This window comes from Heliangelus exortis, chromosome 21, assembly GCF_036169615.1.
Source record: "Heliangelus exortis chromosome 21, bHelExo1.hap1, whole genome shotgun sequence".
In the NCBI taxonomy this organism is placed as follows: Eukaryota; Metazoa; Chordata; class Aves; order Apodiformes; family Trochilidae; genus Heliangelus; species Heliangelus exortis.
In genome coordinates this window covers 8,919,784-8,945,874 of record NC_092442.1, presented here as the reverse complement: position 1 = coordinate 8,945,874, position 26,091 = coordinate 8,919,784, and the positions used below count along the sequence as shown (strand labels likewise).

The 26,091-nt window shown below is 37.5% G+C and overlaps 1 protein-coding gene across 21 annotated transcripts in view; it reads left to right on the top strand.

The window, feature by feature from the left end:
* Nucleotides 1–26,091, top strand: part of BCAS3 (BCAS3 microtubule associated cell migration factor) — a 310,770-nt gene that overhangs the window by 50,166 nt on the left and 234,513 nt on the right. For all 21 annotated transcript variants that reach the window (XM_071765279.1, XM_071765297.1, XM_071765287.1 and 18 more), the window contains exons 10-13: nucleotides 2,117–2,193; nucleotides 3,636–3,719; nucleotides 9,404–9,574; nucleotides 17,201–17,294. In XM_071765279.1, coding sequence (XP_071621380.1) covers nucleotides 2,117–2,193; nucleotides 3,636–3,719; nucleotides 9,404–9,574; nucleotides 17,201–17,294 — 426 coding nt within the window. The remainder of the gene's footprint in view (nucleotides 1–2,116; nucleotides 2,194–3,635; nucleotides 3,720–9,403; nucleotides 9,575–17,200; nucleotides 17,295–26,091) is intronic.

The window sequence follows — 26,091 nt, the reverse complement described above, 5'->3', positions numbered from 1 at the left end:
CCTAGGGTTGTATTTACAACCTTTTTTTCGCTCACTTTGTTCCTTAAGAGGCTCTGGCTACCCACATTTTATGCACTTCTGGAATGCAATAACAATTGTGGCATCATCTCTTCAGAATTCATTTTCCTTCCTGAGATCAGGGCAGTGATAGGGCCTTACCAAATATTCACTTGGTTTTGCTTTCCTGGCCTGAGATGGATTGAACTGGATGAATTGCTGCTTTTCTCCTTCCACTGCTTAATGACCTTTGAAATAGCTTGCTGTGATCTCTTGAATTTTGCAATACCCTCACTGCTCTGCTCTAAAAAATGAAAGAAAGAGCTGTTTATCTTAGATAGTGTGAACAGTGGAGCAGCTGTTTCTGCACTTGCCCAACAAAATGCCATCAAATGGGGTTTTAAGTGTTGTCAGATGTCAGTTCAGATGTCCACCCACGTGCTGTGGTTAACACCCTCCCACACACCTTGTTCACCATTTTCCAAGCATTGAAAACAATTCCATTAAACCTTTAGAAGTTTGTTCTCACTAGGTCTTCAAAAAGACACTTCTATTTTTTTAAATTTTTTTTTTTTTTTCAATAAATGGTGCATTTCAGAATGCAGTGTAGGATTTTATGCAATAAATTGCAGTTTTTGGTTATATGTGTTCTTCCAAACTGTTTTTTGCCTAATCTCAGTGCTCCTTCTGCCTGGGACAGAGGATCAGCTAACCAGGGCTCCTTTAAATGAGACACACATGTCTATATGTTTTCAAATGTTTTGTTTCTTGGCCAGCCAGCAAGAGGATATGAATTACTAAATTGTGTATATTTGCTTAAGAACTGATGAAAATGGAGATTAACCATTCACTTTCTAGTCCCCTCCTCTCCCCTCTTATGCAATATTTTTTTTCTATTTATTTTCATGTACTGGAAGAGATTTTGGTCTAGTAAAATGGTATTATGCCTTTCTTTGCTAGCTTAAGTTCTAACACTGAAGCTCAAATCTTGGTACCAGGGTCCTAATCAGTGAACACTTCTGTGGCTTCATCCTCCCTGGGACTTGAGCATCTGAATTTTCAGGCTCTTACCTTGAGAAAGGATCCACTGGGGTTGGAGTACTAAAGTTCAGGCAGAGCAGCAGGATTTAAAGGCTAAATCAAGGCAGGGGTTAGATGGTGATGGAGAAGGAGCTGCTGTCCATCCAAAGGAGCTTAATCTGAAGTGACAAAAAACAGGGGGGCAAACAGGAGATGGCAATAGGACAGTAAAAGCAGTCAGGATGAGGGTCACCAGGCTCTTTTAATTGTAGATTACTGAAGCTTTTCATGTATGCTTGAGCATTCCCTGATTATTTTCAAAAATATAAAATTCTCTATTTTTAGTTTTCGTAGAAGAGATTTCTTTTTTGGTGTGTTTTTGGTTTTTAGTTCAGACTTCGTATAGCAAGTTGCATTTTTCCACAGGCCTGATGAATTTTAAGCCTTACCATGCTTTCATTCACAGCTGTTCTTGGTGGATTTCTGTTTTCATCTTCTAATTGTCAGGAATGATTCTCTCTTCTATGTTCATCTTTATGTGTGTGCATATATCTCTCTTTCATGGTACTACAAAGGTAATGAAAACCAGATGGACAACAGAAACTTTGCCACTGATTGTAAAGGAATTATGAATTCTTTCACCATGTTAAGCCTCTGCAAAAGTATTTTGAGAGATTAGGGACTTGTGTATAGAATTAATATAAAGAAAAGCATAGTACACTCATTATACCATAGAAATTTAGAAGAGCTTGAAGCAATTTGAAGCCATTGACCAATAGAAAGATGTCAGTCAAGGAAAATTAATGAAAATGTGAAGATTCAGAACAAAATCAGTCAAACTTTAAATATCCCCCTCACCCAAAAGGGCACTAAAAATGCAAACATTACGAGGAACAAATATTTACACATAATTAACTGTTCAAAAATAGCTCATCTAACCACAGTCTTATCTTCAGGAACAAAAAACGCAAGCATTTTTTGAGTGATATTAGCAATTGAAAGGATTTTGTTTAGACTTGTTGTTTTCTTGGCAATAAATAAAATTCCTTGCAAGAAGTTGTTAAGAGATTTCTTAATGTTGCCTTTTAAAACTTTTCAGGCTGCTATCCTTGTCCAGGGCCAAACATGAACCCTATTGCTCTTGGGAGCCGTTGGCTTGCTTATGCAGAAAATAAGGTAAGGAAAGGTTTTATTTCAAAAAATGGCTTTTCTCTGGTTTTAGATTTCATTCTGGTATTGTATATAGAGAGGGGAAAGCAGAAAAAAAATCTCAGGCTTAATCTTTGACCCATGTTGGTTGTATTTTGGTATTAATATATGTCATATCTTTACTCTGCACATCTGATTGAGGCTTGTGAACTTGGGAAGCACAGTGGAACATTTTTGCTCATTTCTAGAGGCAAAAGAAGAAAACAGATCCCAAACAAAAAAATTATTACTCTTTTTACCCAGCCTCAGGCCACAGAAGTGATTGTGTATATAAAGCCTGAAGTGTTTGAAAACTTGAAATTCAGCTTCTAATGCTCTATTTTTATTTCAAAGCAGATGTTTTTTCTCCCTTCCACCTGTGACTGGAATAGCTGTTTCTAGAGCATAACCAGAAATCATTGGAGGGGCAGACTTGAGAAATGTATTTGTTTTTCCACCTTCTCCAGCACAACTGATTTCCCTCTGAATTCAGGGCTGCCTTTCCATTAGTGCCACGCCTCTGTGGTTTTGTAAAACTTAACCAGTCAGCCTGGGATTTGAGAAAAATGTATAGTGGCTGCCAAAAATATAAGCCACTGATCAGCAAAATAATTGTATCATAAAAGGAGTTTAAATGGCTTTTGCCTTACCAGGTACATTCTGTGGACTTCCCCTTTCTTCCTAGTTTAAGTGTTCTCATTTAGATACTTGAATAGAAGCAGAAAAGCCAAGTGTGTAGGGACAAATATATCTTAGAGTGATTTTTAATTTTCTTTTATCTAAAACAGATAAACAGGCAACGTGTTACAGTGTAGAAGCAAGAAATATCTCTAATTTTTTGCCATTTTATTTGGTCAGAAGCAGAGATTTAATTGTTAGGGTTCAAAGGCAAAAGCTGGTTTTGTAAGTAGATGGCAGGTTAGAAGAGTCTTGTTTTGATTTATTAATTTTGAAGGAAAGCAATGCAGAATAAAACCCCATGTGCATTCCTTTAATCCATTAAACATAAAGTTTAAAGTTGCTCTTTCCCTTTGTCATTTCTTTGCTTGGTAGTCATGAAAAGGAGGGGAAAGCCACACTCGGGTTCTTAGAATGTCAGATATTTAATGTTACATATACATGGCTAAGGCTTTGGATTATATTTATTTAAATTTATTTGTGGTATTGCTGCCAGACCAAAAATCCCACCATTTCAAAGTTTATGAATTCTTAGTGACTGCTCATCTTGTAATTGAAAACTGGAGCTGAGGACGCGACAGTCTGGGTGGCACCCAGAAGATTATAAAAAGGGGTTAAGTGTCTCAGCAGGGCTTTTTGCTGTTTGTAGGAAAAAACACACCACTGTACATGATAAATAAGAGCTCTGGTAATGGGTTATGGGTTTGTGTAGTTTAATAGTAGTTACTTGGTTGCTGTCTTTCTTCTTGTAGCTGATCCGATGCCATCAATCCCGTGGTGGAGCCTGTGGAGACAACATTCAGTCTTACACTGCCACAGTCATTAGTGCTGCCAAAGTGAGTACATCATCTGCTGCTGGGAGAGGTTATCATGGAAGATAATTATTAGGTTTCCCTGCTGAATTGGGCTGTGTGTCAGCAGCCCCCCCATTCACAAAAGAAGAGAACACAGTAAGAAACATGTCTGTATTAGCCCCACGGGGATGGGCCTGATCCTACAAACCTCATTTTTGTTCCAGCTCCTCAGGTTCTGTTGCAGGGAAATCATAGTAAAATGGTTTTGTATAATGGCCATTCATACTATTACAAGTTTGCATGATTAGAAATCAACATTTTGAATTGTTAATCTTTTTGCACCACACCTGACTTTACAAACACTTGGTGATTTCTGGACTTGGTCACATTAGCATTATAAGTTTCAGTCTCTGAAAGGTGACAACACAATATTGGAGCTAATTAATTACCTGGTAGCTTTCTTTGAATGTCAGTATTTATTAATGACATTAGTTACATACAGATTCCATTACCTGATGCTCTTAGTGCAGGTGACATTATAATATCCCTCTGTGTTCAGAGAAATGCCTGGAGTTTCATTTTTATCAAAAGAAGACCAGGGCTTGGAAAAATCTTAAACAAGTCAAAGAGCATGCACAACTCTTCCTTCACTGTTCCCACCACTGTGCTCCTTTCCTTCAGGACTTGTCTGCAACATTGAGCCAAAGAATTTCTTTTTCTCTCTCACACACACACACACACAGTGAGTTTTGGCATTGTCTGGCACACTTCATGCTGATTACAAGCTTTCATTGTAGCCACCAGCCTTTTCATTTCTGGTATGCACAACAAAACAAATCTAATAATAGGAATTAAATGACAGCACAGAACAGAGAGCTCAGCGTCACTGAAGCAAACAACAGTTACAAGAACCCACAAAGAGAGACACAGGGCATGTCATCTCATGTGAAAACAAAACAGAAAACCAAACATAATCTATCAGCATAGTTTTGGACCCAAGCTCACTGTGGCTGGAGGAGGAGAAAAATCACAGTTTTTTACATTCTTGAGGAGAACTTGAATTGCTGTTCTTCTCCAGACATCTGAAATTTGCTGGTGTCTCTTTGCAGACTTTCACCCTCAGCAAAAATAAAATAAAAAAAAGGAGGAGGGGGAGAAAACTCCCCAAACTCCTTCAATCTCACAATCATTAACATGTTTTTTATAGCACGGGTAAGTTTGAAAAACCAACTGGCTTTGCATGTTGAGCCACAGTTCTGATCAGATGTGGTAAAACCTTACAGATGGATCCCTGTGCTGCCAAAGCCAAGCCTGGTCATGGCTGAAGAAGAACAGGCCAGAGCTTTCTGAAACCATGGAATGATTGTCAGAGCATTCCAGTAGGCGTCGAAGATTAAACACTGCTCTGTTTCATTTTATTTTTTTTCAAAGACTAAAAAAAAAAAAATCTAAAAAGGAGGATATCTTTACCCCCAAGGATTGTGGATAACTTGGTTTTAAAGCCTGAAAGGACCACAATGATGGCCTTGCCTCCTGCATAGCACTAGCCAAGGGGTCATAATCCAGACATTCCCATTTTAAGCTGAACTTGTGCAAACACTGCAGTGATGTTGCATCATGTTAGTAGCTGCTGAAGATAAAATGTGTTTATAATCATAGGAGAGAAAAGATTCTTAGCTGCTTAACAGAGATAAAATAATAGTGAAAGTTAGGAAAACAGATAATCACAAGGGCACAGTCTCTGCACTTTTTTTTTTTTTTTTTTTTTTGCCAAGCACATTTCTTTTGCTCTCTACTGGCTGTTAGATGTTCCTGTAGTAGATCAAATTAATACTAATATAGCTTCAAATATTTGCATGATTTGGCTCTTCATTATATCTCAGCCTTACTCTTACTTGTTTGTTATTCATGTCTGAGTGTGCAACATTAAATCTCAAATGTTTATTACTGATTTCATTGAATCTTGGCTCACAATCTAGCAAGTTTTCATCTCTGATAACAGAAATGCTGACTTTCTTCTTGGCAAATATAGGCTCCAAGTTTCAGTTGCTCTTTGTCCATCTCATTATCTCACCATAACCTTTACTCCTTGCTTAACTAAGTCTTCATTTATACCTCTGCTGCTCTTCTGTCTTACCTGCCTGCAAGGATTGGTAATTCATCTGCTTTGATCAGGAGAGGTATTGGCTTTTTTGAGAGAGGATGTCCCTTTCTGTTCCCTCCACTGCTGCTTTTTGGTTCAGAAGTGCTTGTATAGATGATGTAGTTTAGTCAGATGATCCTAGGTTACAGCCTTTTCTGTTTTGCTTCCAATTTCTTGTTGAAACAAGTGAAAGAACCTTCACATAAAGAGGAGAGATAAAGCTGAGAGCAAAGAATAAAATCAACAGGGTCACTTTGGAGAATTACCTTTCAGATCCACTAGAAGGTCTCGATGGCAGAATATTTACTTTAATGGTATTCCCTTTGATGAGAAATGTGTTTTAATGTCAAATAAATTTCCTGCTTAATCAAATAACCTGGGAGTCTGAAGCTGTGCTGGTAACAGAGAATACTGAGGACAAAATCCTGGTCATGGCCAAACTCTGGGACAATATTCAGGTGCTTGGTTTGAGAGAAGCATCCAAGTGTGGAATTGCTCCTTATGTTTGGCCATATTTGTCCTTTTAGGGTGCAGCAGGGAAGGGGATATAGGAAAAAACATTTTTATGGTTTTTTTTGGTTTATTTTATGCTTGGTTTTCTTGTATGTCTTGTTTAAGAGAGGTTTGGTCCTACCATGTCCCTTGGTGAGTCCCATGTCAGCTCCAGACCTTCCCCTCATAATGCATTCTTAGCAGCCAAACTTGCAATGGTGTTTAAACAACTTCCTAATAGGTTTTCTTCCCTGTCCCACCTCTTTTTAGAGCAGGAAAGGGAAACATGACCATTTTAAGAAGTGTTCTGTTTGAACTCAAATCTCTAATTGATTGTATGTTCATTTCGTTCAAACGAACCCTGAGGCTTTCACATTGTTGATTACCAAGGCAAATCTTTTTGATATCTCTTTCTGCCTTCTATAGGTTTTTCATTTGTAAACAACTAAATTATATAAAATATATTTATTATGAGAAAACAGGAACAATATATTGTCTTGGCACTAAAAGGATGCAAGACCTTTGTTGGAACAAAACAGCCTAACAAGCACTGAATGGTGCATTTTAATTTTCTTGTCTAATTAAAGTTGTACTTATTTTTGAAGTGAGTGAGGTATGAGTGCATACATTTATTTTAATTAAATATATGTTTCTTTATATTTGAATGAATGTGAAGAGTCTTATTTTTAAGTAGATAGGGTACACGTGAGCATACAAGCAATTTGTGTGTTTGCACAATGTGTATCATTGCTTACAAAAGGAACTGGATCAAGTATTTTAATTTTATTTATCCCAAAATTGCACTGAGTATGCACTGGCAGGTTCCCATCAATGACAAAGGAACTGGGACAATGCAAACTTTACCCTATTTCATTAAAAATGTATTTGGTCTGTCCAATGTCTAGCATCAAATTATAAACCAAGTTCTTGTCACCTCATAACTGCTTTAGTTGATTCCTTCTCTGTATCTTTTAATCCTGGAGTGGTAAAGTGATTTAGCAAAGCCTGCATCTGTTTTCTCTTGTTACCTGATAACTTCTTAATGAGGAGTAACAGCTTATGTGAGAGCAAGGTCATTAACTCTAATGGACAAGGGGACAGCTGATATGGCATGGGAAAGGTTAAAGATTACCAGCCAAGTTTTTGCAAGTATACACAGAGCAGAAAGAAGTAAGTGCTGTAATGGTTTTTGCACTGATATTTCTGAGCTAATGGCCTCAGCCACATCTCTGTACACCTCTTACTGCCCAGTCCTGCACTCCCAGGCTGCTCTAACTCAGAACAATAATTAGTTTTGCTAGATAAGCATGTTAATTTTTTCTAGAGAGCTATAAATTTACACTTGGCACTTTATCATCCAGTTTCTCTGGTCGGGATATTAAAAAAAAAATCTAAAATTCTATTCTATTTCTAAAATTCTATTTCTAAAATAGATCAATTCTTGGTCTTTTAACTTTTTTTGCCATGTACCCCTGTCTCTTCCCTGCTTTATAAGCTACCAGTGCATTTTATACACTGTGAACTATCAGCCAGAGAACTGCCTTGTCAGTTTTTGTAAGGAAAGTGTCTCTTGAAATGTATTCTCGTGGTGGCACTGGGCCTACTTTAGGTTTATTCTTCAGATATCATTTTCTCCTTTATGCCACGTTTCTCAGCCTTCTGAATTTGCCATTAAAATTTTGGTTTTTTTTCTCGTTCGCCGTATCCGAGTATAAAAAGAAATCAGAAACAAATGGCAGGATATTACTAAAGACTTGAAACCCCAAAGACATTCCTATGATAAAGGCATGGCTCGATTTTAAGTGGTAGTATCTCCATTAGCATTAATGGGGTAAGTACATCAGCTGAGGCATCTCAGAGGTTAATCAGGCTTCCTGGCTGGATATTGCCATCGATACAGTGTGGCGCCTCATTCTGTTGGCCCTTCAGAGGTTTTCCTGACAACACACTAACAGACTTTGTGTAAGTCATTTCCTATGAATTATTAAAACAAACGTTTGGCTGCTAATTGATGAACACTAATGTGTTTTCTAATCACTGCAGTTTGAGATTTTAGCACTAAACAAAGCAGTTGCAATTGATTTGTGGCTGCGTCTTGGTTTCAGCCTGTGATCTGTACAGTTATTTTCCTTTTCAATTTAGCAGGCAGCTTAGCTTGTCTTTTTAGTTAAGAATTGGCTTGTTATAGTGTCATTCCATTCTGATCTCTTTTGCTATTTCTTATTTATATTGCATAATAAATCTGCTCAGCTCTTTGTAGGCAAATAAGGCACAGTCCTTGATTCAAGGAGAAAGTATTTAAAGCCATAGTTTGGATTTTGTTTTAAGCCTCTCTCTCTCCTGCTCTGTGTACTCTCCTGCTTTCTCCAACTAAAATAACATAAAAATCTTCAGCATTTTTAGATAATAAAATCTGCTGCAATGCATACGTTGTCAAACCAATGTCTGGAAAACATGCAGACTGTGGGAAGTCCCAATATTTTTAACAAGGTTTTCATGTACAGAGTTGTCTTTCTAGAACCTTCAGGGTGGCATTTTTAATTTTGCTGGGTTTGTGTCCCATATTCAGTTTTAATTCTGCAAAGGGCATCATGTGAGAAACAAATGAAATCTGTCATATCTACCCATGGCCAAATTCCTTGTCCCTTGCACTTATGCAAAAGACACAAGGAGCTCAGCATTAAATGTATTTCTGCCCCCCACAAACACCCTCTGTGGCTTCATTTAATTCTTCTAATTGTCCACCCTTGGAATAATTAAATAAAATAAAAGTCAAAAGAAAGAAAAAGAAAAGGAAAGAAAGAAAAAAAGAAAAGTCAAAAAGAAAAGTCAAAGAAAGAAAAAACTGTAACATAAATACCATTAAAATATTTTTTTTTCCCCAAGAATGTTTTGGAAGTGTTTAATTCCCAAATAAAGGGCCATGCTTCACATTGATAGGATGCAGCTTATATAGCACTTAGAAAAAAACATGTTTTGTGTGCTTCTGGTGTGCAAAGTCTAGTTATGTTTGTTGTCTTGAGAAAAAAATTAATGGTAGGTGCACAAAACATGCCTAAATATTATTTTTTGGTGGTCTCTCTTTTTATAGACAATAAAGACTGGACTTACAATGGTTGGGAAAGTGGTTACACAGCTGACAGGGACTGTGCCTTCAGGAGCAACTGAAGAGGAAATCTTAGCTCATAGCAACATCCGCAGAAGTCCTCTGGTGCCTGGAATCATCACTATCATTGACACAGAGACAGTTGCAGAAGGGCAGGTAAGGCAGTTTGCACAGAACCAATATCTTCATTTTTATGAAAATCTCAGGTTAATGTGTTTTATGTTTTAGAGACTGAAAAATCAATGAAATTTTTATGGGTAAAAAACTTCTACAGGCACACGCAGCTGTGATAAAGTCCTTTTTGGGGACTGAAATTAAGCCAAAATATATATTGTCCTTAGAACATATTTATGTGATGCTTTGACAAGATCAAGTGTGAAGTGTCACATTTTGTTTCTCTAACACTTGTTGATAATTGACATTGATTTATGCTGATCACTTGCAGTGCATGTGTAGTGTGATTATATTTATTAATATATATTGTGGCTGGGAAGTGGGATTGTCTGGGAACACAGTGAATTCTGGAGTTTCAGTTGGTGAAAAAGATGATGAGTGAAGTTGGATATTAAGTATAAAAGCTTATAATTTTACACACATTTCAAAACTAAAATGGAATCAGGCATGATGCTGTTTTATGAGAGGTGTATGCACTGATCTACATAGTACAGTGTGTCAGGCAAAATAATTTGTTAAAAAAATCCATAACTTTATCACACAGACATTAAATTGGTGTTCTCTACTGTGACAGAGGATATGAATTTGTTTATCCTTTTTGTTTATTTCTATCTAACCTTGTAATTTTTTAGTGACTGTTCCTGGCATCAGTGATTGGGCAGGACTCCCACACACCTCCCTGTTCTAGAGCTCTTTTGCAAATTTTTTCTTCCTGATGTTCTCATTTACTGAGTTAAAAAAAATTAAAAAACAACTTTTTTTTTCTTATTTTTCCTACCTTTATGCTATTTATTGCAGGTAAGTTTTTGTAAGATACCAATGACTAATCAGTAGTCAATTTCTTCTCTTAACTGAGAGGAAACTCTAAAGTTTTCAATTAAAACAAAAATCCCAGTATGCTGTGGTTGTTCCTGAGAATTAGCTTTGGAAGTACTTAGCCAAGTAATGTTACAATGAAAGGGGATTGTCCATATAACATTATAGGCCTTTTCTTGCAAGATTAAAAGAATGGAAAAAAAAAAAGAACATAATTTATTTAAGAACTCAGTCAGGTCTTAAAATAAGTCTGACTGTTGGGGTTTGGTTTTGTTTCCTGGAAAAAAAAAAGGTCTTTTGGCTCTTAGTGTACTGCTGGGGAAAAAAAAAAAAGAAAAATTTTGCTTCATAAATTTCTCATGAAGCCTTGTTTAATGTGGTCATTATTTCTGATGGTCATTGTCTGTGCTTTGATTCTTCTGCATAGGCCTAGGGATAAAAAATGACACAGCTTAGGTTTTATTATCCCATACATACAGCTTGTTATGTATGATTTAGAGGTTTTATGAACTTGTCCTCTGACCTTAACAATAGTAGGGAGCTATCAAGCCTAAAGGGCACCATGGCAAAGTAGTTGTAAAATGATAACACTTGCCTTGGCCAAATACTGCTGCTGTAACATAAATAAGCCATCAGTTCTAGGAAAATAATTTTTGTCTTGAATCTTTAGGGAAGGAGGGCCTAAGTTAGGTATCCTAACTGTGTGTCTTCCTTTTGTGTTTGTGTGATCCAAAGTTGCAAAATGCTATTAAATTAATAATTTATTTTCATTACTGAGACTTAATTTCACAATTAACATTTTGCTTCTTTCCAGGAAAAATACAAGATAATCTTGCTATTCTATTGTTTTCATGGCACAGAAATCTTTTTGTGTGTCTAGCAAAAAGAAGGTTGATGAAGAAGAAACAAGTGGTCTGACTAAAGATGCTCACAATGTTCCTGTCCCTCACTCCAGCAGGTTTTGGGGCACAGAGGCTCCTCTGAGTGAGTTTCCTTGTCCCAGGGAGCCTGCAGGGCTCCTCAGCTTGTCCTGGCAGGAGCAGGCAGACTGCAGGAGCTGACATGCTGCTCTGCATGGCTTGTGTTTGTGCTGGCTGGGTAGTCCTGGCCAGTTCTTACAGCTTCAGTGAGTGAAGTGTCAGCTCAGGAGGGTGTTGTAGCAAGCAGAGCAGGGATCTCACTCAGCAAACTGGGATTGCTCCTGTGCTTCAGCATAAACTCATGGCTGAACATGGTTTGAGATCTGTGCAGCCCTTTGAGCTGCAGGGATTCTTCCTCAGTGGAATAATTTCTTTTACTCAGTGGTAAATGGGTCTGCTGATAGCAGTCACCCATTAATGCTGACACTTTGGTGGGGACAGGGGAGGGATGGAGCAGATCTGGAGAAAGTCATTGCCAGACAACAGCACAGCCCACGTCTCACCCACTTCAGTCTCAGCTCTACAGCATGGCAGTGTTTTTTTTTTTTTTCCAGTTATTAGTTGATTCCAGGTGGGAAATGAGAGGTCTGGAGGTGGGTACAAAGCACCACTTGGGAGCTTTCTGCTTCCTCCTGTGCTGAAGACTCCTGGGTTTGGAATATTTCATTGCTGCTGGATGGGGTTGCCTCTTATGAGCACTGGTCTTCCCAAACTGCCTGGGAAACCACAAGAATTTGTAATGCCTACCAAGTGTTTTCTGGGCTGGATGAACAGGTTGAAAGCCTTGCATCAGAGCTGTCTGGCAACTGTGTAAATAGATTTTGTGCATGGTTTTTGGGGTTGTCAGTTTCATCACACATGAGGGGAATTTCAGAAGCAGAAAGGAGTTATTTTATCATCATCAGCTGACTCCTAATGTAAGAGGAATACTTCACCTCCTTCAGATTAATAAAGATTTCTATCTGCCTGTACAACCTAACTCAGAATTTGGGCATTGCAATGAAATAAAGCAGTTTCAAGTAATAAAATGTATCTTAAGGAGAACATATAGTAAAAAAAAGGGAAGAAATCTGTTTTAAAAAGACAAAGAAAATGGAAGAAGATGACAGTAAATCTAAGACCAAACAACTGTCTTTTTGAAGAAGAAATAAGCACTTTTTTAGTGGGGGAAAACCTTTAAAAAAAGTTTTTAAAAAATGTTTTAAGGTTTGCACAGTAATGCACATGCCTGTCTGTTTACTTTGCACAGAGCAACACAGATTTTAAAGATCCAGTGAGCTGCTCTGTGCCTGTGTACAAACACAGTTTTATTTGGCCCTAGAATGATTAAGTAACATGTTTTTGGACATAAGCCAGAAGGACTTAGCTACAGCTTTGTTTTCACTAATTTTTTATTCTATCTGCAGTTTCAAAAATATCCAGTGTAAGAAACACGAGATGGAACTCAGTGCATTTCATGAAATGTTCTGTGCTACCATGGCAGAGGTTGAAATGCTAGCTTACCACTGAAAAATACACAATTAAAGACCCAAGAAATGTTCTAACATAATCTTGCAGCATTAAATCTGTTAGGAAAATATTTTTAATAAACCTTATGAATGTAGAGATTGTCGTGAGATCTCATACCCAGCAGTTATTTATATGGTAGCTTCTACTTTCAAAATTAGTGGCACTTTAAGAAAATTTGAATTATGAAGTAATTAAATAAATGCAAAGGAATGCAGAGTTATTGAAGTTGGCTGTCATGCTATATTTGTAAAGGGAGTAAAAATAATTATCGAGATGCCCAAGTAACTTTGTGGTAAACCAAAATATGTTAACAAGGTTGTGTGCTTGTTTAAACTTCCTTCTAATGAAGTGTTAGCAAACTTTTCAGTTAGATGTAATGACTATTTATTTGAATCTGTTAATTAGCTGAAATGAAGAAAGCTAAAACTGTACAGATGTCCTCTTTTTCAGTAATTGGAATTAAATGTGTAAGGCTTTAGTGGCTTGAGTTTTAAAGAAAAATTATTTTCTTTCGACCTTTGTTTCTGTATTCTTAATTAATTCATCAAGCAGGCCACCCACGTTTAGGCTGCAATAATGACCTTGCTCAAAAGTCCCCAGTTTTGTGACTGAATGTAAATCTGTTAAACATCTAACGTCCAGTTGACAGAGAAATATGTGGTCATTTAAAAATGTAAAACTTGATTCTTAATGTTTGGGATACTCTGTGATTGATGAGAGATCATTGTGCTGCTTTCACAGCTCATCCAAAACACAGGAAAATATTTGAGGGAATATTTTAGAAATAGCTTGCAAAAATAAGATAACATGTTGATCTTTTTATGCTTTAAAATGTGATGGGTGCTTTTTTCTGTTCCCTATTAACTTTTTATTGCATTAAAAGAGGAATTTTTCAGGGAAAAAAAAAAAAAGCAAACTGCTGCAGTTTCAAAAGTTCATTTTCATTTGGTAAGGAGTTGATAACAATTGAACCAAATGAAGATGCTTATCAGGGCAAGAATTGTTGTGAAACTTTATTCTTTTAGGTTCTTTTTGCTTTAGACCAAAGCATATTCAATAATAAAACTTTAACTATGGACATCATTCCACTGGTCATTAACACCAGTGCTTTTATTTCTAAGAACAGCTTTCACAAAGGCTGATTTCATGTTCTAATGCTCATATATTTGGCCTCAATTTTCTTTACTTTTTATATCTATGTGTATTACAGAAGAATTCTTTTTATATATAAGTATAAAAAGAGCAACAGGATTCCCTCAGAGCATAATACTGTCTGCCTTACTTTTATTAAAGGAGATCTGCTTTTTGTCAAGAAGACATTTTTGTCTCAGATAAATGGTTCAGGCTGAGCACAAGGCTGTTTTGAGTTTATGCTGGATTCTATTAAAAGGAGTGCAGTAGTTAATGCCACAGATTTATCACTTTTAGCCCTTTTCCACTGATGTTTGACCTTAGCTATAAGTTGGGGGAGGCTAATTGGGGGGGCTGGTATGAAAGGGGTTTTTTTTGTGCATACATCTTTAAGAATTGAACCTAACACTGCCCAAACTTCAGCTTTTTAAATGAATGGAGGTCTTAAGTCTGCATGCAAAATATCCCTATTATCTAATATTCATATTTATAAATGTTGCCAAACCTCTTTGTTTTTACGATGATGGGATTATTCTTCCTTAATTCTGTTAAGAGTAGGACCTGCTTGATTAGATTTGTGTCCATTTTATTTGTGTTACTTTCATGTTTTATTTAAAAACATGTCTCCACTGGGATAAGTGGTGTAATTTGCCTTTAAAGATTAAAATAACTGAAGTCATAATTACTAGTGGCTTCTGTTCAGCAGGATGGAAAATACAACGAATGAAGAAAATCATGGCAGAGGAGAAAAAACCCTACAGCTTCAGCTATCTCTTACCCTCAAAGCAAACACTATTTTCTGATATAAATGCCATGATCCCCTAGGTGTTTTTTTCCTTTTTTAGAGTAAGATAAAGAGGATTTGATTCCTATTCCATCAGCTGTTCTGATGAATTTCAGTAGAGCTGGAGAGAGCTGCAGCATCAGCTCAGTGTGTCCAGGTACCAACCCTGCTGGTTGGGGCAGGTTTTGTGAAAATCATCTTGTAGATCACTTGATAAAGAGATGATTTGAGCATCAGAAATTGGCTGAGTGGGGATTTACAAGGCCATCTTGGTAGATGTTGTCTCTGTTTCTTTTTGTTTGGTTGCAACGGTGGGGGACTCCAAAGATGTGTCTGCAAAGTGCTTGAGCATCCTCATGAACTCTGCAATTAACAGGATTAAAGCTTAAGATTTATGAACCTTGTTCAATGAAAGACTTTGTAAGGTCTTTTATTCTTAATAGTAGGGTGGTTAGAGGCCACTACCTTAGAAAAAGAAGCCTATTTGGGAGGAAAAAAAAAATTGCAGCCTTGGGATTCCTGTGGGCTTTGTCTGCCCTCTCTGATGGGAAGCTGAATGAGCTGTTACCTTCAAGCTTCTTGACAGCATTTGCATGTGTTATTAGGCAATTTGTACCAGAATTTTGAACTTCTAAGAAAAATTTCCAACTCTTCAGTGGTAAGAAACCTTCAGCTGCTCAAAAGGATCCCGTAGTGCAGTGTCAATGTTTGTGTGATGTGCCATTTGGTAGCCCATGGGCATGGTTCTCTCCAGCATCTTTGCAGAAAGCATCTTCCACTTCAGCCTTTTTGGTTTTTGTTTTTTATTTTTAAATTTGGCAAATGCAGGAAGCAGACATGTTCTACTTGGGGTCTGAAAGCTCTACATGGTGACAGGCAAGGGTTTGCAGGAGTCACAACCTCACTGTGGCTTTTGTTTCTTCATTGATTTGAATGTTATCCCACTAAGTTGTTCTTCCTTGGATTTCTGTCACAAGCAGTGGTGGTGTCTAATGACCAAAATAAAGACTGGTTTGCTGTATCTGCTATATTAAAAAGTGAAATTTTTGAAAAACTCCTTTTAGATGAAACACAAAGGATGTTTTTCCAGAAAGATAATTTTAAGTAGTAATTGAAAAAAAACCAAACCAAATCAACAGCACTTCCAAGCATGGAAATGCACAGCATACAAATAATAGATTTGGGCTTTATTGTCTTCTCCAACTGGAATGTCTGAGGTGTTTCACAGTTTTGAAATTTTCCCTTTGGTCGTATTTTCAGAGGAAAAATATTTAAAGATGGTTTTACCACCCAGAGTGCTCCTTGGCTGCTGAATAGGGGTTTTATGTTGCAGGGATGATAACAGTGGTGCATTTATCATTAGCTTAGAACAAAAAACCATTAATTCAGTTTGAAGTCTGTAGATGATGAGTGTGAAATATGCTATGTAATCTTTTTAGCAATGATTTAGGTACTCTTGTTGCCTACAAATTTCACATTAAGTATTTTTGATATTTTAAAAAACCTGCTTTTCTTTTGTAAGGTTGGTTTATGCTCTGACTTAATCATTACCCTATATCTTGAATTAGAGGGAAATCTTTAGGGTGAGACTGAGTTACCTGAAAGTGGGAGCTGTGAGAAGATGTGTAAGGAGTTACTCGGTTCAGTCTGTGTAGACTGAGGAAAGAACACTGTTTCTTTGAAAAGCTCTTAGGAAGATCTCCAGACCCTTTGGTTAGTGGTTCTGGAATAAGCACGAAATGCTGACAAGGGAAAGCAAAACCATAATTGTGCCTATGTGACAGTGCCAAGTAATTTGAACATTTCAAGTCAGTCAGGCGCAGGGCTCTTCATCCGTATTACGTGACTTCTTTAAACATTTAAAGATGATTTCTCTTTTTGAAGCATAAAAATATCTTCAAATTATTCTGATATCTGTGTGGGATAGGAAGTATTAAAGCCCTTTCAAATCATTTTGGAAGCAGCAGACAAATTATTCTGCACTTGGAATGGGAAATTTTGCACTGTCTTGTTAAGAAGATGGTTTTTGCTTACCACAGAAACCCTTTTATTAAGTGCTTTTCTGACAGATCTTTCTCATAGTTTTATTTAATTTAGTCTTCAGCATGATGTAACCAAGGAATGAAAAACTTCTTCAGCTCTTGCAAATGTTTTCTCCTCACATCTTTTGGTTCTCTTCTGTAACAGAATATCTTTTCATACTATTAGACATTGACAATACTGTCTACTTTTGAAGGTCCTTTTGGGGGTCTTCACAGTCAGCTTTAGTTTTAACTGGTCCAAATATTTTTACCAACTTCCAGTAGTCTTTTTTTTTTTTTTTTTTAAACCAAAAGCTCATCCTTTATCCCTTTCTCCAGAAAGGAGATAAAGGATTTTACTCCAGGTATTTACATTAAAGTAATTTTAATTTCTTAACCTCCCTTTGTCTCTGCTACTGTTGTGCAGGTGCTCGTCAGTGAGGACTCTGATAGTGATGGTATTGTGGCCCACTTCCCTGCACATGAGAAGCCCATTTGCTGCATGGCTTTTAACCCTAGTGGTAAGTTATTTTACTGTTCTTATGTCATAGTTATTAGCAAGATGAAGACAGTAAAATAATGTAGGCAAGTATTGCATTGCTTTGGAGAAATTGCAATATGTGTGATACATGCAAATATCTGCTCACTGCTACTAGGATTTTTCACCTGGTGTTAATAATAAATATTGTTTAGCTTCTCTTTTCTTTATTGGTTAGCTTCTCTTTTCTGGAAATTTCAAACTTAAGCAACTGTTACCCTATGGTATTTGTGGGAAATAACTTCCAATGTAGCAGAAGTTCTATGGAAGTTGTTTTTTTTTTCGGGTATCCTGCCAGCCAGGTACCCAGATGTTCTGAAATGCAGGTATCCAGAGGATCAGCATCTGTGTTAAATTGGACTCCTCCAGAATTATTAAAACAAAATGATGCATTTCACTGGCACAGCTTTCTGAAGTGCTGCACACTGCCATTATGTGATTTGTGGATGGAAGAGTTTATGATTCTACCCTTTCTTCTGAGTGAAGTGAACTATAATCTGAAAATACTTCTATAAACTCCTCAAAAGTTACCTATTAAACTCCTTCCTCTTCATAAATGAAAAAATAACTCTGGGCAGCAGAGAAAAGTAGAAATCTTGTCTGTTAATAAATCTTTTTAATTTGGCAGTTAACATGTTTGCTACTCTATCTATAGACAGGAAAAAAAAAAGGGGGAGAAGCTTTGCAGTAGTGAAGTGGCTAATGAATCAACAGCTTCCACTTGCCTAAACCAACAGTTCCTAAAATGTAGCAAATGTTCTGAAGGTCTTGAGGATGAAGCCACAATTCAAAGAATAAAACTAAGTGTCTGTCATTTATATTTTCAGTTTAACTGGCCAGTTGGGCTAATTCTGCCATCCCATCTGTTATGTCAGAACTCTTTAATAGTGCTGTGCAGTTCCCATCATTTTCACTGTGAGGTTTTGACATAAAAAGCTCCATTTTCATCTGGCTGTATTTACTTCTGATGCTTAGGAGAATTTTTTCTGTGACTGTGTGTTTAGCTGAGAATCAACTATGCCAAATCCTGAACAATAATATTTTAATTAAATGACATAAATACAGCTGCTTAAATTAGAATGCTTTATAGGTATTAATTAAATGCTTCCTTAAGACAATTTCTATGACTGAATAAACTTAAGGGAAACAATCTTTATGCAACAGCAAATGAACTCTTTATTTTTTTAATTGAAGGATATACTTGCATATTATTAGATTACTTGTATTATAACCAAGTTTTTTGGCTCAGGTACTAATATTAATCCTTGGTATATTATACAGCAGAATATTACCTTAGGTCTAATGATGCAATAAGATGCTTAATGGCAAAATGCTTATTTCTAATTGTTGTTATTTTTGTTGGCAAATTCTGATTGTTATGAGGCATTTGCAGGAGGGATGATGCACAGCAAGGTACTGAATCATACCCTGTGTTCTGGGTACAAAGCAAAACTCTCAGCTGCCTACAGGATGAAGCAGCACTTAACACAGGATTCTAGATTCTTTATTTAACATCAAGGCAGAATTTTGTTTGAAGCCAGTGTTTTAAGTAACAATCTTAATCCATTAGATAGTGGTATATTGCCAGTCAAGCTGATGTCCTTACAAAGCAGAACAAAACAAGAGGTGGCTTTTGATACTGTTTTTATCTGTGGGCTGATTTCCAGTGAAAAAACCTCTTGTTCCCATCTTGAGCAGTATCTGTGATGCTGCACTAGAACACAGAACTGCAGATTCCTGCTGTGAAGACAAACAGGGAATTCTGATCTGTTTCAGTGAAGTGTTGTATTCTCTGTGCCTGATCAAATGGCTTGATTTCATCATGTCTCATCCCAAGGGCCTGGGAAGTCCCCAGATATTCACATCTGTCAATTTCCAGCATTGTGTTGGCAAAAAAAATCCACCACTGACACTGGGCAGCACTGAAGATCAAGGGATGTGGAAAGAGGATTTTTATGTAGTAAGCCAGAGGAACTGTGCCACTGCCACCTTAAGTTTTATTTTAAAGGTGCCAGTTGGCAGTAAGATAAATTATTGGGGTTTTGCTGGTTATGTTTTCATACTGAGCAAGGAGCTTGATAGGGAAAAGTTAATTGTAACCTAACTTTTGTATAAATGTAAGGCACATCTATTGAATATTTTCTTTTTCTGATTGGGAGTACTTGAAGAAAGAAGAGACATGGCATGGTTAGATGTTTTTTTGGTAGGAAATCTATGCCTACTCTGAAAATCTGGTTGAATAATAAAATAACAACCTTGAAATATCTTTTCTGAGTATACTTAGGGGGCACCATAGTGTTTTTTTAATGCAGCCCAGCATGTGTCTGTATACTTCTTGCAGACCCTTATGTTAATAAAAGCTTGCTTTGAGTCAGTTGATTTTAGAGAGTCTGTAAAAGCCTCAGTCTAAGACACACAGGAGGTCACGTTGAACATTAGAAAGGAAAAAAAAAATGCATAAAGGAAAAAAACTTAAGCTCCTGGTAGTTTAGGTTTTCTTTGTGTGTTTTCCTGTGTATGTCAAATTTTAGTTTGCAAAAAAAAAAAAAAAAGTTGAGTTGTGATGGTTTGCTATGGGGAATGGGCTGCTGGACTTTTTTGGAGAGTGGGAAGGGCAGGGTGTTTGTACTGCAGCTGAAAATTTGTGGCAGGGCATTTCTCATCCACGAAATCCCTCAGTCCTGTGGAATTCCTAAAAGCCAGGTCCCTTTCTATGTTCCTATTGCTTCTCTGCTTAACATTTTTCATTCCAAGAGGTAAGATACGTCGTAGTTCAATAGAAGTGGAAAAGGACTGGTCCTGCTTTGCCATTTGTTGCTGATTCTTTGAGAAATGAACATGAAATTTTAACTGGGTTTTATTCTAGTGGTAAAAAGAAAAATGATGAGTATGAGGCTCCTTAATCCATTCCCTTTGTCACTTGTGTTGTCAGTTTGGTGACAGTGTTTCTTCTGGCTGGTGGGCACACTTCCTATTTAACGTTCTTGTTCTATTTTTGGAAGTGTGCTTAATAAATCTGCTTCCAAGTTTCAAGTTCAGGTGACTTGGCACTGCTGCTTGTTTTCTTTTTCCTGTTTTAATTGCTAAGTTCTGAGTATTTCTTGTATCCTTTTCTTCCATGGGAAGCTGACACAGTTTTTCTATACACTTTATTGTATGTCAAAATAATGATTTATTTATACATTCCCCTATGTGCCAGAGACTTTTGTGGCTTACACGAAGATAAGGTCCCTCTTCTGAAACACTCATGTTTTGATTTAGACATCCATCCAATGCTGAATAAATTAAATGAATGGTTTAGTAATAATTTAGCGTTGCCAAGTGCCTTGGAAGAGATGCTGCGTGTTACCAGGAAAAAGGGATCTGATTTTGTAATGTATTTGCTTAATAAGTAATGCATACACATGCTATGTATTTATTTTTTACCACAACCCCTTCCCACAAAGTGACTCTTGCCCCACAGCATGTGGGAAGGACACTGGCATGTAAGAGGAAGGAGTGGGGTGTAGGTGATGACCAGAGCTGGGCTCCTGCCAGCAGAGTAATTCATGCAGCTTGGAAATAGCCACCAAGCCAGCTGGATTCTGCAGGGAACTGTGGCTGAAGGTGCCCTGGACTAAATTTTGGAAGTTCTCAAAAGAAGGAATACACTGTAGGGGGTTACTTTTAATTTAAGACATGTACAGAAAAGCCTCCAAGCTTTGAACGTGGTGATGTAGCCTGCCAGGAACTGTGAGTGTGTGCAGGGTCTGAACTGGGGAGAGGAAATGGGGGAGTGGGAAGGGCCAGGATTAAATGTTACCAATTAGCATCAGTTGCTCAATGGTAAACTGGATTAGTGTGAACTAGAGAGTGTCTAGACTGGAAACTGAAGGAACTGGACAAACATCCTCGTTTTTCATTAGATGCTGGGATTTAGAAAGGGGGGGGGAAAAAACCCCTCAGCAGTTCTGCTCTCAGCTGTGGTCCATTAAAATTAATTCACTTTGCTCCCTCTTCATCCTCAGCCCGGGGATGGTTGCTGGGCTCTGCCCTTCAAGTCAATAAAGACACAGGGCTCCTCAGACCTCTGGCATGGGCCCTTATGGAAATTTCTGTAGATGGCTTCATGCAAATGTTTTGGTTTATTGCTGTTCCTTTTAATATTGGTCCAAAGTATTCAGTGTTTCACTTTTGTGTAAGGTCTTGGGACTTGAGCAAAGTTGGGGATGCAAATATCCTGAAGTGCTGAGAAGCCTGAGGTCTGCTTTGTTTCTTGTTTTGGTTTTTTTCTTTTTTCAAGATATTTCAGTGTAAAGCTCTAAGGGTATATATTCTTTGGAAGTTGAATTTTCCACATTTAAAAGAAATAGTTATTAATTTTTATTTTAAAAAAAAAATTGCCACCCACAAATAAGAAACAAAGTGTTTAGTTTGGGAGGGTCATGAGGAGGCATTTTTTATCTTTCCACATACCAGGTCTGAATGTTGAGAAGGGGAGGATTGTTACCTATTTGAACAAACACACAAGGTGCTATATTTATTTTTTTTTCAGAACAAAATTATCTTCGTTTTCCTCCATGCTTAAGGAATATGTTCCAAAATAAATGGAAATTCTGTTTCTCTTACTGTCCTAATTTTTAGTCATGTGATTCTCTCTATTGAGAGTTTTAAAAATTTGTGGCCGTTTTGGGTTATTTTTTTTTTTCTTTTTCTTTGTTGCTATCTTTGAAGTGTGTTCAGATTCCTGATTTTCTACCTAGTTAGATTTTGTAATCCTATGAATTCAGGAGCAGTATTCTAATTGATTCCTACAAAGACACATAAAAAAAAAAAAAAACAAAACCAACTTTGGTTTTCTATCCGAGTCTGGTTTAGGAAGTCCGTAGAATAGCATCAGCTTCACATTTCACCCCTCTGTATCTGCTTCTTCCATGTGATTTTGTCATGCATAGCTTCTGAAACATTCATCATCTGTTCATGGGTATATTTAAAGGAGCTGACACACAGACAAACATATTTTATACATACACAAAAAATCCTGTTCCTCTTGTGTGTGAGGAAGGTTACGGAAAAGCGACGCGGATGCTCTCCCTTGCTCCTCTGCTGCTTAAGGAGAAACCACCAGCAAATAGTTCCCCATTGTTTGCAGGCCTCATCTCGAAGGCAAAGTTAAAAATACAGTAAAATTTACATGATGGAGTCACACTGCAAAATGAACTCAAAAGAAAATAGTGCTTGGTCGAGCGGCTGGCATGCAGGCTGTGGTGTATGGCTTCTATTCATAGGAGTGAAATTAAAGGATGCAGTTAAACACAGTTGTGAAACAGCCAGTCCAACAGCTGCATTTAGTTTGTTTTTCAATTTCTCATTGCCTTTCTTGTTTATTAGCTGTGACTCTGAGGTCAGAATTAAAACAAATATTTTAATGGCAGCACTGATGATGTTGGCGGGGAGCGCTCCGGGTGGTGCCAGGTTGTCCCTTCAGACTGGGGACCCGGTCACGAGTGGTGAGACTCCTCAGAGTGTCCTGTCTGGAAATCACCCAGCTGATAAGCAGCTTGGAATTGGATTTGTGGCTCTTTGAGCAAACTGGATTTGCTTAAAGGAGTTTATTTTTGAGGAGGCCAGAAGGGAGGAGCCTTTCTAGATTTTAACACGGTGAAACCAAACTGAATTCCTCTCTTTGTCGTCACAAATCAAAGGTATAAAGACCTTTATGATCTGTGATAATTAAAACCAACTTGTGTGTAAATTATGCACATCTATACATCCTATAGGAATTGCTATACATGCTTTTAGGAGTCATTTTAGAGTCTGGGGGGCTGTAGTTTTATTTTAGTAAACGGTCTTTGCTTCACCACACTTAAAAGCAAATTCTAAATGTTTTATTTGTGCTGAAGATGAATATTTGTTCTGCATATGTTGGTGTCTCCACGTGTGCAAGTTCTGCACAGCCAGAGATAGTACAATAAAAATAGAATCCATAAGGAAAGAGGTAAGGTAGTTTTTCAGAAATCACTTCCAGACTGGAAGGTCCTATGTACCCTCAGAAATGGATACAAAAATTCTATGAGCCAAATGTCTTGATAAACTTTGTTTCTTCTCCATTCTTTAGGAAAATAGAAAATTTTACAGACACATCAAGCTTAATTCAGTTTTATAATCACTGAAACGAAAAGTTTTTAACTCTAAATTTTTATTTAAATGTGGAATTTTATATATTTTTAATATGTGGCTGTTTCTTAGTAGAATTTCAAAGACTTTAAAAAGCAAATACTTTGGATTTTGGAAGTTACGTAGCTCAAAGGTTTAATACAGAGTATGCCATGATAGAAGTTTCAGAATTTATTTTAACCTTTCTCCTAATACTAAGATTTTAAATGATATTGAGTTTTTCAGTGTGACAGGAAGCAGTTGGTGCAGCCTTTCAGTCTAGACCAGCTGCTCATCTTGCTTAAGCAAATGTTATCAAGAGGCCTGGAAATAACCAAACCCCTAGGTTTTAATTTTTTTATTTTTTAAGACAAAAATATATTGCTTGCAGTAATTTAATTTGTCTAGAGAATGTGGCACATGTGGGACAGAATTTTGGAGAAGATTAGCTGAAGAATGAACTTATTTCTCAATATTTGAAGGCAGCGTTGTAGCTGACACATGGATTCTGTTTATTTGGTATGGTTTAGGGTCATAAAATGGGGATTTTCTGGGATATATAGAAATATGAAGCACCAAGATGAATATTCTTTTTTAGGTTAACTTGAGTTATTGATGGGACCAGGTTTGACACAACAAATGTGCATTGTACCCAAAGGCTGACTTTTCCTAGAGATACTGGAAAAGAAAAGGAAGTTGAGTTTGTCTATCAGGGCATGAATAATAAATCACAATTTTTACATTCCACGTTTGAGATTTTGATTCTGATAAAAAACCTGAAGATTTTGATCCAGTCAAGTTTTTAAATGGAAATAGTGTATTTTGTGATTGTACAGCTTTTGTCTTTTGCCAGAAGTGCTTTCTATTTAGGAAGGTTTTTGGTTTGCAACATTTTTGTCACTGATACCCAGATATCGTCCAAATGAAGTTTTTTGCTAACAAATGTGTGATCAAACTTAGCTGCTTTCTTTTCACGTCTAGGGTGATGTTTTATAAGGAATTGAAGGCATTCAAATTAAACCCAAAACGGATGTCAGAATTATTGATCATTGCACAGGTTAATTGTCTTTTTTGGCAAGCTTTCTGTATGATATATGGGGGAGGGCTGGGGTTTGTAGGTTAAATTTTAGAAGGTTGGTGACAGTTCTAACGAACGCTTTAAACTCATATTCATTTTATTGTCTCTAACATAATTTCATTCTGTGCAATTCACTAGTTAATGGATAGTCTGTTCATTTATCTAGTGCACGGGTCAATAAGTTTCTTTTTCCTCTCCCTGTGGAGGGGAGGCAATGCCAGAGCCTCACTTGCTCCCAAAGGAAGGGATGTTTTCTGTCACTTGCTCTCCCTGACATCCCTCTTGCGGGATCCCAGTTTGAACAGCACTCCCACAAATGAAGGGTGCTGGATGGGATGTGGATGTGTCCCTGTCCCTCCCAGGCAACACTAGAAGGTTTATTTTTTTAGGTTTTTTGGGTTTTTTTGCTTTTTTTTTTTTTTGGTTTTTTTACTTTGAACAGTGCCAGCTCCATCAGGCAGCAGGGAAATTACAGCCTGCTTGGATTCGACGCTGGGCTACGCCTTGGCATGTGCTGCAGCAGGAGAATTCTGTATGAAAATGAGGTAGAAAATGGCATTTTTTTGCCTGGTGTGCAGCTGATGTCTGTGTTCCAGTGGTGGAAATTGTCTCCATCAGCTTTGTGGTAGATTCAGGGGCCAGAGGAGAAGCTGCTGTGTGGAGCTGAGGTTGCTCCGCGCTCTCCGGGTCTGCGGTGGGTGTTGGGGTGAGGAACCTCCCTGTCTGAAGTCAAATCCCCCACCTCCAGTTGAACTCAGGGATCATTTTTCCAGGCTGTGTTTCTGCCAGGTTGCTGAGATAACTTACTTCTCAACCCTTATAGAAATTGGAGACAGTTAATTTTTGTTCCTAAAGCTGGCACCGTTCCGTACGTGGAGGGAGGGATGCCAGCTGTCCCCTGTGCCAGCTCACCACAGGGCTCTGTTTCCTTTCATGTATTCTTCTCTGCCCTTGAATTGGGATAGTCTTACACAAAGAAAGAACAATTTCTGCCTTATCCAGAGAAACAGACCCAGCCTACCCTCTGCTGAAGATAAACTACAGAAATCAGACCTTGACAGGACCAACATATTTATCTGTTGTTTTTAACCTTTCCACTGAGCGGGTACTTTGCAGGCTTCATACTGATTGTTGTAATGCTCTTTGGGCACAAGGTCTTAAGGTATCTGTTTGTGTGGACAACAGGGGTGTGAAAACATATATATATATATATGTGGCATTTCCATAAACTTGATGAAGCAAAGCCTAGAGGAATTAGCTGTAAATTGTAGATATGTCCACTGATGAGAGTCCTGATATTCAAAAATCAAGTTTGATTTTAGAGGGTGGTAGAAAATCTGTCACTTTTCTGTCCATCTTCAATGTGCTTCTCTTCCTCTTCCCTTGCTGTGAAAGCCCCAGGTCAGGCAAGCTGAGGTGTGAAATAATTTTGGCTGAGCTACTGAGGGAGGATGAAAAATTGTACTTAGGTCTGAACCCCTCCTTCACTTGTGCTAAATGATGAAACCTGACCTGGGCACAGCCTCCTGTTCTCCATACAAGGTTTCTAACATCTGCTGGACTTTTC